The sequence below is a fragment of the Arabidopsis thaliana genome, assembly GCF_000001735.4.
Source record: "Arabidopsis thaliana chromosome 1 sequence".
NCBI classification, from domain to species: Eukaryota; Viridiplantae; Streptophyta; class Magnoliopsida; order Brassicales; family Brassicaceae; genus Arabidopsis; species Arabidopsis thaliana.
Window position 1 is genome coordinate 4,582,433 of NC_003070.9, and position 12,741 is coordinate 4,595,173.

At 31.1% G+C, this 12,741-nt stretch overlaps 3 protein-coding genes and 1 non-coding gene across 6 annotated transcripts; 1 reads left to right on the forward strand and 3 right to left on the reverse strand.

Annotated features, from left to right (window-relative positions):
* Nucleotides 1–1,266: 1,266 nt before the first annotated feature.
* Nucleotides 1,267–3,193, forward strand: AT1G08895. Of its 2 annotated transcripts, none has more exons than NR_143434.1 (2): nucleotides 1,267–1,380; nucleotides 2,964–3,193. It is a non-coding gene; the product is annotated as an uncharacterized misc_RNA (transcript). The 2 variants fall into 2 exon arrangements; NR_143435.1 differs by lacking the exon at nucleotides 2,964–3,193 and adding an exon at nucleotides 1,797–1,916.
* Nucleotides 3,194–5,347: 2,154 nt separating this feature from the next.
* AT1G13370 (Histone superfamily protein) lies at nucleotides 5,348–6,229 on the reverse strand. Its single transcript, NM_101207.3, has 3 exons — nucleotides 5,942–6,229; nucleotides 5,770–5,860; nucleotides 5,348–5,664 (listed from the first exon to the last, which is right to left on the reverse strand). Exons 1-3 carry the CDS (start codon nucleotides 6,088–6,090, stop codon nucleotides 5,494–5,496), a joined length of 411 nt encoding a protein of 136 aa, NP_172794.1. The 5' UTR covers nucleotides 6,091–6,229; the 3' UTR covers nucleotides 5,348–5,493.
* Nucleotides 6,230–6,561: 332 nt separating this feature from the next.
* Nucleotides 6,562–8,069, reverse strand: AT1G13380 (sodium/hydrogen exchanger (DUF1218)). The gene is made up of 3 exons (NM_101208.3): nucleotides 7,829–8,069; nucleotides 7,231–7,436; nucleotides 6,562–7,044 (listed from the first exon to the last, which is right to left on the reverse strand). The coding sequence occupies exons 1-3, from the start codon at nucleotides 7,928–7,930 to the stop codon at nucleotides 6,786–6,788; spliced, it is 567 nt and encodes a 188-aa protein (NP_563929.1). The 5' UTR covers nucleotides 7,931–8,069; the 3' UTR covers nucleotides 6,562–6,785.
* Nucleotides 8,070–9,871: 1,802 nt separating this feature from the next.
* AT1G13390 (translocase subunit seca) lies at nucleotides 9,872–12,036 on the reverse strand. 2 transcript variants are annotated; one of them, NM_179323.4, is made up of 4 exons: nucleotides 11,679–12,036; nucleotides 10,963–11,126; nucleotides 10,813–10,876; nucleotides 9,872–10,708 (listed from the first exon to the last, which is right to left on the reverse strand). In NM_179323.4, exons 2-4 carry the CDS (start codon nucleotides 11,115–11,117, stop codon nucleotides 10,397–10,399), a joined length of 531 nt encoding a protein of 176 aa, NP_849654.1. In that variant the 5' UTR covers nucleotides 11,118–11,126; nucleotides 11,679–12,036; the 3' UTR covers nucleotides 9,872–10,396. The 2 variants fall into 2 exon arrangements, with proteins under 2 accessions (NP_849654.1, NP_172796.1); NM_101209.4 differs by having other exon boundaries at nucleotides 9,917–10,708; nucleotides 10,963–12,019.
* Between the last annotated feature and the right edge of the window lie 705 nt (nucleotides 12,037–12,741).

Sequence of the window (12,741 nt, forward strand, 5' to 3'; positions counted from 1 at the left end):
CTTGTTTCACTATGATTGATGTTTTAAATTAATGTGTGCTGTATGCAAATAAATTTTAATTAAGCATCATTTAATTATATTGAAAATTATTACTACAGAGGGCCAATGATAATTTAGAGTTGTGAAAAATACTTCGTAAGAATATCGTATATTGATTCGAAAAAACTTGAAAAATGATATCACTTACACTTACAATATTATTATGAATTTGATTGGTAATATAAATCCATAAAGATATTTAGCAACAAAGAATAACAAAAAAAAAAAAAATGACGAAATACTTATAAACCAATTAGATAAACAATATATAATTGCATCTATTAACAAAAATTGGCATTATAAGTCTGTTGAATTTTGACAAAGCAAACCCTAAACCTCATAATGCCAAACCTAAACCCTAAACCTCATACATATAGGTTAATAAAAATAAAATATAGAAAAAGGAATCTACATTTAAAGAATAAAAATACTGTGTTTAAATTACAAAAATAAGAAATACTTTAGAAATGATGTAATTAAAATTTGTCGAGTTCGTTTAGTTTCTCTAAATAATTCTTCTAACTATATCTACATATACATTTTTGCAGTCACTTTGTTAAATAAATCTTCAAATTAAGACTTATTTACAGTGGCTGCCATTGATATTTAATAATTGTTTTTGATAATTAAAAAGTAAAACTTAGAATTAAATGTTTGCATTTAACTACCTTCCCACAATCTCTCCACATTAACTACACAATTAGTTACTAAAATAAAACTTCCAAAATATTTAATATCATTTAAACACTATAAAATTATTATTTTTTAAATTCCTTTTTCATGACTATAACAATTCGATTATAAGCACAAACCGTAAAGATATTTGATAACAGTTAATTACTACAAAGTTACAAAATATTTAAACAATGATTCATAAACATATCATAAATAAGATCAACATTAACAAAATAAATAGGTTTTTTTACGAGACGGATTGGCGGAACGGGTTTGGCAGGACGTTACTTAATAACAATTGTAATTTATAAAATAAAAATATTTTATAGATATATACAATTTGTAAACTTTTATATATAATAACTTTTTTAAAAAAAAATTATTCCCGCGGATTAAAATCTAGTAGACATACATTTTCACCAAAAAAAAAAACTATATAGGCATACAATTTTGCAAAAGTTGAAAAATAGCGTTGAAGTGAAAGTCTTTTCGCCTAATGGCAGAGTCTAAAACATACTATATATATGCAACTTTATATTTTAGTGGTTTCTGTTCGATAAAAATAGGATTTCGTGTTATGAAAAGAGAAGGCACTAAAAGTAACTCATTCTGTATACAGTTCTTTTTAGCTTTCAAATTTCATCAACTTCTTTTAATCTACACCAGGTATTTGACATTTCCTTTTGAGTATTTGTTTTTTCATATGATTTTTTCTTTCTTTTTTTGGTTTATTCCTTTTCAAAGATATGGTTTTAAAAGGTTGAGAATTTGCTTCTCATTCTATTCTTCTAGTCCTGTTTTCTGATAGAAATTTCCACCTAAATATTTTGATGACCATAAACTAATTCAGGAAAAACACAAAACAAAATCTCCTAGAAATCCATATGCGATGGGAGAGGATTGCATCCTAAAATTAGTCACAATATTTTTTTCCATTAAAACTAAATTATTATTCTAGCTTATTGTAAACTTTCTAAAATCAGCATGTTAAAGTGTGTATAGTTTTTAATAGTACTAAAAATAAATAATGCATGAATATAAAAAGAAATACATTGTTTATTCTTTTCTTTTCGTGTCAACAGCCAATATATATATATATTTGTGGCGTATGTATATCGTCGACATAAAAAAGATGGGAACAATTAAGCTAAACGAGGGACCATGTGTTGAAGAACCATCGATGCAAGGGACGTATAGTTCTGTAAATGGCCTAATTGCAAACGATGTTAAACTATTTAATATTCCATAATTCAGATTTCAGATTGTTCAAAACATAAAAACCGTAAAAAAAAAAAAACTAAAAAAAAAGCTCTGAATGATAGATATTTTTTTGAGCCCTAATTTATGCCAATCGTGTCATCATAAATCAGAATCACAAAATTTTCTTGAGAACAATAATAATATATATATTATGCCATGTTGAAAATTGAATTTTCTAATAGAGAATTTAGAAGGATGGTTAAGGTGCGCGTCGCTTTCATTTAGTGTCGTCTTCGGTCAGCGCCACGATAATTGTCTATGAGCAATCATCCTCTGCTTCTCGACCTTACTCTATTACAAGTTACATACAATGACTCGAACTTTGATTAGTAACACATTGATATCGTGGAAAACAATTAAATTATGATTTAAGATTAGTGATCTGCGAAAATCCTTGGTATTTTTTCGTTGTTTATTCTAACAAAAGTTTTACTAAATTATGTTACAAAAACGAATGACTTTTGATCGTGAAAGTTATTTGTTTTTGTAGAAGCACATATATTGTTTTCATTCACTATATATTCACGTAAAAGATATAAAACAAAATATAAAATGAGTTATGTAAATTTTATTTACCTGGCCGATTTTATTTTTTCAACATCCCTTTGATGTTGATGTTGCTTCGTCTTCATAGTAATGTGTCAGCATTTTTTTTTTCTTTTTTTTCTTATCATGATGATGATGGCTTTTGTTGATTCCGGAAATTACTCAATCAAAGTTAATCGTAATAGTTTAAATCAGTCATCTTTTTTGTTCAACGAAAATACCTAGAATTGTCTCGTTTAGTTGGAGGCGCCGCAGAAATTATATAAAAAATGTCTTAGTTTTTTATATAAAAAAAAAGTCGTGAAAAACACTATCATTTATCCTTTAACAAAATAAATAAATAAATTTTGCTATTTGTCGTCCGATAATGTTTTAGCCACTTTAAGCAATACTATTTAAAACCAAAATTTGTATTTCATTTGAATTTTCATTCTGGCGTGTAGTAAAATTCCAAGCCGACAGCGTAAGGCAGACGACGTGTACATAGAACGTGCCACGTGTATCACACCTTACACAGCAATCTGACCGTTAATTTTTCCCGACCAATCCACGTCATCGTCACAACCGCCGTTGGATCCACGTACTATAATGGATATGATTAATTGTTTAGAGGTCTCACATATAAATTTAATACTAGCTGAAACGGTAAATAATAATAAAAATAGTTGTTGGCCATATGTCCATTACATTTTGTAACGTCTGACCAGAAATGGAAATGGTTGTTTTTAAATTTGACCAGAAAATTCAAACTAATTAATGGAAAGTTATGTTTTTGGTGGATTTTAGCTGACCATTAATGATAGTTTTGGTGTGTACTTAAGCTACTTGACAAATGGAATATAGTGCCAAACAACAAAAATATTTGGCGAATTAATTAGTGAACAAAAAAAAAAAAATTAATTTATGAAATATTTGAAAATGCTCAATATTTCTGATGTAACTTTATAAGTAAGAGTATTTAAGGTTTTGCTTTTATAGTTTATGATAAATTCTCAAAGTAGTAATATTTGTTTACCCATTTATATTTAATATTTAAAAATGATGATATATTTCTGATAAGATACGTGAATTAAGATTATATAAATCCTTACTTTGGATCTAGATATGTAATAATATGTCAACTCTTAAATGTTATAACATTTCAAGTTATTTGATTAATGACCATTTTTACCTACGTTATATAAATCATATACATGATATTATAGTATAATCGATTATGTTACGTACTTACATATGACTCGTTAATAGAAAAGTGATTGCGTGATTAGGCTGGACAATTGTTTAAGATAGGAATTTCAAATGATAAATAGTCCTAGATTATTCATTATGTTATGAGAAAATTCATACGATATTGACTTAAGGCTCTATTGATACTTTAGCTTTCACGGAAAAAAAAGAAGTTGTATCCAATTTGGAAAAGTAGAGAACAATTTACAGAGAAGGTCCCATTGGCCCCTTTCTTTATTCATCGAATTTTCAATAATCATTTTTAGTCTATTCTTTTAATTTCTAATTTTTTGCTAATATCTTTTATACAGATGTTGAATATAAAGAAATTGCCAAGCAAGCATATCTTATTAAAACGTAAATCTAATGCTTGAGTGGGTATATTTTTGGATATAGTTCAAAAGATATAAGAAATGTGATGACCTAACACCTAACCCAACAAGGCCAACGCTATTTTATTTTCGAATTCACGACGTTTTGGTAAGTCTATTATATTGGCTTAGGTTGCTTTCACAACTAAACCTGTCAACCTATTTTAATTCTGTAATCAGCTTTTTAAAAAATTTGATTCGGCAGGTTTAACCAAAACGGCACGTAAATCGTCATTAAAAAGTTGTGCTGGTACCGTAAATCTTTAATTTTTAAGAACATCAAATATAACTAAAAATAGGGACACACAAAAAACTCTATTTCAGATTAAAGATAACTTAGCTTTATTTTATTTTCCTTACAAGAAATACACCTTTTTTGAAGAAGATAAAATTCGATTGAACAATTTTGTATGGAAAATATAAAAGCCACGTCAATTGAGCCTTTTTTTTTCCCTGTTACTTGGGTTTTTGTTTGTCCCATTTGCCTTATGATTCGTCGTTTTTATTTTCTAGCTTCTGATTGTTTAATAGTGAGTTTGATAAATCAGTTGTGAAAGGAAAAAAAAACTACAAGCCAAATCCATTCGCAAACTGCAATGACGTAATAGTGATAGTCGTGCAAATCACTAAATTACAAATCCTAGTTTTTAGTTTCAATGGCGAAAGTTTCAAATTTGCAATAAATTTGTTTTCATAGGTCAAGAAAAACGATTATGAAAGTTAAATATTTGCTGATATTTAATAAATAATAATAAATAATTTATACAAACGGTTTGATACTATACCGAGATTCAAAAACCACTTGCGTGGGCCTAAATTTAAAAAGCCTTTTTATGAAGCCCAATACGCTTTATGAAGTCCTTTAGACTCTCGTGTACGTTACAGGAGCTTTATTCTCGGACCAATCATCTTGAACCTGATGATTGGTTAAATTTAGGTTGACATTTTTGATTTGGTTTTGAAGATAAACAAACCGTTTTGTTTTGGTTTTCAGTAAATCTCTGTTCGGATATGGGCCAAGTCAATGAAAATATAGGTCTATAAAATTTGTGTTTTATTGGGCTTGTATATGCTACCATCATTACATGAAGTGGTACTATATTAGGCCTGATTATTTTACGACTTAATTAACGGTGCCGTTAGGGTTTGATTTTCCTTGGCAATTGAGAAACAAATTCAAAAACAGTGATTTATCACACCATCAATTCGATCTAGAAAACCAGAGTAATAAAGGTTTAATATCATAAGCAATTCATCTCTCAAAGAGAATGTGACATAATGTATTTTTGTTAAAAAGCGACAAAGCAAAAACAATCGAAAACCCTAATAGAAAAAAAAAAATACTAGTTCATATGAATGGATTAAATTCTAATTTCTAAGCACGCTCTGCACGAATCCTTCTTGCCAATTGAACATCTTTAGGCATAATGGTAACCCTCTTTGCATGAATGGCACAGAGATTTGTGTCTTCAAACAAACCAACCAAATATGCCTCCGCAGCTTCTTGAAGAGCTAACACTGCATGGCTTTGGAATCTCAGATCCGTCTACATTGCAAATTTCCACCAATTATTTATCAATCTTTTTCATCAAGTTAGGTATAACTAATCAGTATCTAGGGTTTCGATGATTGAAAGACAAAATCTTTTTACCTTGAAATCTTGAGCGATTTCACGAACAAGACGTTGGAATGGAAGTTTACGGTTCAACAACTCTGTGCTCTTTTGGTATTTACGAATCTCACTGATTCATCAAACAATAGTCATCAGAAATTGAAGACGATGAGAAGATTGTGATTCGAAAAGAAGAAAACGTGAAAGTTACCGAAGAGCGACGGTTCCAGGACGGAAACGGTGAGGTTTCTTGACTCCTCCGGTAGTCGGTGCAGATTTCCTTGCCGCCTTGGTAGCGAGCTGCTTCGTCGGAGCTTTTCCTCCGTGTGATTTTCTCGCGGATTGCTTCGTACGAGCCATGGCTTCTTCAAGAATCTGAGAGCTTAGAAACTATGAAAAGATTGAATCAGAGAGAAAAATCGCCAAAGCTTTTAATGTTGTGTTTTGATGTAGAGAAAAGTAAAAAAGATTAGTGAATTTTATAGTGACGAGGTGTGAGAATTAGGTCGGTTAATTTTGGGGAGAGGAGTTGATAGACGTGCGATTAAAGGCATGTTCGACGGTCCATATTTGATTTTGATTAAGATTATGCATATGTGGCGATCTGCGCTTTCGATTCTTATTGGTCCATTTTCTTGTTGAGTTTGTTGAATCTTCTTCTTCTTTGGTTTAAGTAACGTTTTTGTTGCAGAAAAAAAGAAGTAATGTTCTTAAAATGAGTAGGCTTTATATTTGAGTCTACGGGAGGATCTATAATCCAGTTTAAATAGGCCCAGAAGCCCATTATAGGATGAACATTTTGCATTGTTCACATACCTTTTAAAATATGTAGTTAAATAACAATGATTATGACAAATCTAGTCAATACAAACATCCATTACTTATGACCGAAAGTTGCCTATTGAATTGAGAGCAAATAGCGAAAATTTTCATAAATAAGTAAGAGATATATAAGCAAAAGATATAAGAGTAACCAAGTGTTGTAACAATGCAACAATCTCTTTCCTTTCTTACATCTACAATGCAAATGACTAACCATTTCCTCTTTTTGACATTTATGCATAACCCGCCATACCAATATTGGAACTAGAGCGGTTGGCTTTGTGAGCAGGCGGCGAAGAGACGGACTTGGTAAAATACATGTAGTAGTAGACATTAAGAACCATAGTAGCAACTATAAAGACTGCACCTGCAATGAAAATTCCTTTACGCAATGATGCACACGAAAAGGTTTGCGAACTTAAGTACTTTGTGTGGTATGCGTTCTTGGTCGCTCCTGCTATTACACAAGCTTCTGCTACCAGAAATGTCATCCTGAAATTGTCAAATTTGAATATCAAAATATTGGTTGAGAAATCAAACTACTAATCCATTGATATGTTCAAAGCTTCAAAAACAGAAATCAATCTAAAGCTCTTTCAATATATATCACTCTCAAGATGAAGCTAAACTTGAAGATATATACATTGCTTTAGAGATGTTTAAGATAAAGGGACTCACCACGAAGAGATGAAATAGATAATAGACCAAGCACGGTCACTTCCAGGGGCTAAGGGTCTTCCAAAACACATGCATTTGGTAACACTCATAAGCAATGATTCACTAGAGAGGAGGAAAAGGAAAGCTCCAACTCCATAACCAGTGGCTACATCAGAGTCATAAACGCAGAACGTTGTGTTTGTTATTGGGTCTTGAATAGATTTCCCCTGCCACAAAAACAGAGAAATAATGACCTTAAAGAAGTGTCACAACAGATTATAACTCAATGTCTCAATCTATAACTAAGCTAAGTCACTTAAATGTTTCTCTAGTCTTCAGCTACAAAAACATGAACATAGCTCTGAAAAATTTGTTCTTTAGTTTCAAGATTTCCCCCAATTTACTGACTCTTGAAGAATCTTGAATTCAAATTAGAGGCACCAAATAACATGTTCGCTGAAAATTGCAAGTAATTACGAAACAAATCCAGAAATAGAAAGATTCAACAGAATCATACTATTGACTATTATAACCTAAGAATTCGAACTAGAGTTCATTAAAGAACAAAAACCCTAAATGAGAAAAAAAAAGTGGGACAGAGAGAGAAGAGTGAATTTACGATGCTGCGGCGGCGCTCGGCGGCGATGGAGAAGCCGAAGGCTACTAAACTAAGAGCGACGACGAGGATGAAAACCAGAGTGGAGGCCTTCCCTTCTCCCATTATCTCCGGCGAAAGAGAAATAGAGAGTTTTTGCAGAGACGACAGAAGTGAGGAGTGAGAGAGCTGGAAAACGAGTTAAAGTGAAAAAACACACACGAGCAGTGAGTGTCGTTAAAATAAAGAACACGCTAGACATAGCGCGTGCTTGTCACGTTAGAATAATGATTTGAAGAAAAGATTCACGCGGAGTGTGAGGCGCGTGGGGAAAGCTTTTTGAATTTTGTGTTTCCTTTTTCGAAAAAGTTAATAAAGGGTAAGAGTGTAAAGGCCATTTTATAAAGATATGGGCTTGATGGGCTAAAGAGCCCAAATATATCCCTTTTTAAGTTAAGGCCGCCTAATAGGTTTGACTTTTACGAGAGTCAATTTAAGAGGGATTTTAAGAATAATCAAATTGTTTCTTATTGCAAAAATTGTGATTGATACTTTGATACAATCTTAGCGTAGTACAATCTTTTGTCTTACTTCAGGTGAAAGTTACATGTCATGTTAATTTTGATTTGAGATTTATCTCTTTGTTTGTTGTCGTCACTAATTTAGATAAATTGATACTTGAAATTCAGCAAATTAATTTTAAATTAAAAAAGCTTGCGAGATTTCCGGCCACAAAGTTTGACGAATCTTTTGGTTTGATTGACACATTAAAAGCGAAACAAAATAAATTTATTTATATTTATATAATTTACAAGCTGTAAGCAAAAGGAATCGAAATTAAATAGATCAGGAGACAAAGAAATAATGAGTTGTCCTCATGTCACTTGGCTGGTCCGTACCCTAACCACATCCATGTATGTACATTTTCTTATAACGCTTAGTTTATTGGTTTATGTACATTTGTTTAGTTTCTTTTGATATAATCGTAATATATTTGAAGCAAGTTATATGACCAAACGAGACATAGTTTTTTATTTATAATGACGACAATCTACTTTTCCACCGGGGACGGTTGTTTGCCATGTCTTATGTTGTTCTGTTCTTTCCATATCGAGTAAATATTATTTTGAAAAACATACCTTAGGATAAAAACTTTAGTGTGGTCATGAACTTTATTTGTGATCAGCTTTTTAACCCCCGTAATGTTTGCTAATTTGTATTCAGTTAAATTGTCCACAATTATTAATGCAAATCTTTAAACTCTTGAACAATTATGGTTACTTTGTCTACATATTATATTCCATTAAGAAAACTATAGACACATTAATCAAGTATAAAATATTGTTGATACTTGTATTTTGTTAAATTATCTGAAATATTTTGGTATATTACAAATACAAATCATCTTTTGAATAAAATATGATCTTTAAAATTTAGTCGAATCATTTACTTATCATATGTATTTTTTTTATTTTAGACGAACGAATTTCGTAACTAAATAACTTTTCCTTTTATGATATTAGTTCTTTAAGTTTACGTAACATCATAAATGGTAAAAAATAGTAAAACCACGGTATCAGGTTTTTTTTTTTTGACATCAAGGATATATTTCATTAAGTTGCAAGTAAGAGACTCTACTACTCTACGAGAAGCTATATAAACTATTGAACTTATATGTGAGTAAAAAGATACATGAATCAAAATTTTGGTTTAATTACTGTCTTATGATTCCTTGTGTTTATTCTTTTTGCCTTGTAACCATATGTATAGGTTTTCAGTATTTTGATTGCAACTTAAACTGTTTTCATATATATGCAATAGTAACAATTTAGCAAAAGGAAATGAATCGATATATTTCTTGCGAACCACAACATCTGGTCAAAGAGACGGAAGCGAAAATAGTATAACTAGAGATGGTTGTTTCACTCCAGAAATAAGTCACTCGAACTGTAGAAAAGCTAACCGATGATCAATCGCCATCTACCTTGAGAAACATTGCCACTAAAAAACAACAAGATTTCGAGCCACCTATCTTGAGAAACATGGCCACACAAGAATAACAAGATTTCACGGTATCACGTATACTGAAACATATGAACTTGAAATATGAAAGTATACACAAATCATCACACAAAAAGTGACAGTAAAATTCATCACTAATGTTAGCCACGATATAAGAACTAATAAGACTCCAAAACTGATCAACTCCTTTGAAATTTACATCTGTTCAAAAAGAGGCAATGATATATACAAAAATAAAGGCAGAGAAATGATATCTTTACATTTCAAAACTCTTTCGAGCCTTTCCTTTTGTTACAATAAGGAAGATTACACTACGCTCTTATTTCCCACTAAAGATACCAAATTAACCACTCTCTCTCCCCCCTTTTTAATTACAAAATTTTAGAAAATGGACACCCAAAACCAAAACCCTAAATTTATAACAATCCCATTTATAAATCCCCCCACTTTTTTTCAACATATTTACACATTTTCACCAACAAAACCCTCCCACATAATCAATACCTAAACCTTTCTTAGTTGTTCTTTTAATACTCTCTCTGTTATATATATATGCATATTGGACTACTCTTATGCAAGAGTCGAAATGCTCCTGTTGCTGCTGCGTCTGTCACAATCAAACCCCACAACACGAACCACAGGATTGTTCCCGAAACTCGTCGCCGCCATAACACAACTACCGTTCCTTGGAGAAGACGGTGGCTGCGGTTTGGTTGCTCGTGGAGTCGATGGACTCGGAGAAGCCACCATGAGAAGCTCTTCTCGAAAAAGCGAATCTTTTGTTAATGGGTTAGAAACTCTACTTGGAGGTGACCCTGTAAAGAACAGAGGTGGCGTCATCACCGTCCTCGTCTGATCTTGCTCACCACCACCACCACCACCCTGTAAAAATCATCACATAACAAATAAAAATCTAAACTTTAGATATCAATTCAATCAAACAATCATCAACAAGCAAAAGGGTTGTTATTGAATCATATATATACCTTTGTGAGGATGAAATCCAAAATCTCACTTCCTGAATTCGATTCACATAATTCCATCTGATGACTACAAAATCAAAAACCAATAAATCTGATTGCTTCAAGTGATTTGCCTCAAAAAAGTTTTGAACTTTATTACAAAAAGTATCTTACTTGAGTTGCCAACGGAGAGATCGAGAAGAGTGGTGATTAAGAGCACCAACACGACGAGGTTTAGGACAAATCACGGCGTCTCTCCGATCAGAAACGGCGGCGTTTCTCCTCATCTCTTCAAAAGCGTTTTGTTGGATTCCACAGCTGTTCATCATCTTTGGTTGCTGCTTCAAAGAATCAATCAAACCACAAAGAAAAAGTGAATTACGAGATTGAAGAAGAAGATGGCAAAAAATGATATATAAATATATAAAAAAAAAGATAAGAGAAGAGAGAAGAGGTGGTCAAATGGTAACGTGTTTCTTATGGAGATCTGGTCATAAGAGAATATTATATTATTTTAAGGTTGATTATTTATTAATTAAGACAGAAAAATAACAATGGTAAGGAATTAGCCCACTTGACAAAAATTACTTTTAAATATTTTTTTAATACGTAATGTTTCCCATTATAGTGAATGATGTCAAGATCATAGTGGAGACAGATTTTTTTCTTCTTTTTCAAGAATAAGTAAACTCTAACCAAAAAAAGATTATGAGAAAAAGTCTTAATTAAAACAGTGACAAGATGATTAAGAATAACACAAAAGGATCAAGAATTCGTAGAAAAATTGTTTCAGATCAAAATACTAATAAAAATCAAAAACACAAACCAAGAAGGATCTTGAGAGATTGTTGAGATCTAGATCCGAGATTCAAAAGAATTGAGAGAGATACCTGAAGGTGAAAGAAAGAGCAGAGATGGTTCTTGGCTTGTTTGTGCTCTACGTGAGCAGAAGAAACAGAAGAAGAAGAGAGATCTGAAAGAGAGAAGAAGAGTCTAAATGGCTTTTGAGGTTAAGGGAAAGAGAGAACCTGCAGACAACAAATGCTATGGAATCAGTATTTATTTATTTGTTTTTCTTAATATCTCTAACAAGGTATAATTGTTTGTGTTTAGAGCAAAACGCTTATTTTAGCTAAAAATATTTAATTCTCTGCTTATGAAATTTAATTTTAACAAATGTTTTATAAATTGTATTTTGATTTTATGGTGTTGGATACAGCTTTAAGTTTCAATGTTTAGATATTTGCCTTTTTTGGTACAAAGGAAGGCGGTGCCTAACCAGACTCTGTCCTCGTAAATATCTATCAATGGTTATTAATGTCACCGACGATATATATCAATATTTTAATTTTACATTGAGATCTCTTTTTACTTTTAATACACTAATCACTAATCACCATTTGGAGAAATGAAAATGTAGATTTTAGATTTTATAATATTTGCTAATAGAATTGATATTTGTATGTACATTACTAATTAGAGAGATGGATTCTTCTTTTCAGTTTACTGCATGTTGACATTTGTCTATTGAAAATTTATGGCATATCTATGAATAGATTGAAAAAAAGTTAAAAAGCTTTATAAACTGTTATTTTATTGCGTCATAATTATAAAGATTTTAAGAAAACAATATCTTGCTTTCAAATACATAAACAGTAGTTCTATGCTTATAAATAAAATCAGAACTAATTAAATGTTAGATGTTACATTTACAGAAATATTACATTTTGAGGGAAATATTGATTGTAATTTCTTTCTAACTATACAAATTTCTTCTTTATTTTTAATAAATTTTAATAAATATTATGAAAATTACTTAGTTGCAAATAAAAAAATAAGAAAATATAATGACCAAATTTGTTAGGAATATAGGAATTAAGGTGATGCGTAATAAAAAGATTAGAGAAATAACAATCACAATAGTTATTAAGTTTAAAAAAACAGCGGTAAGTG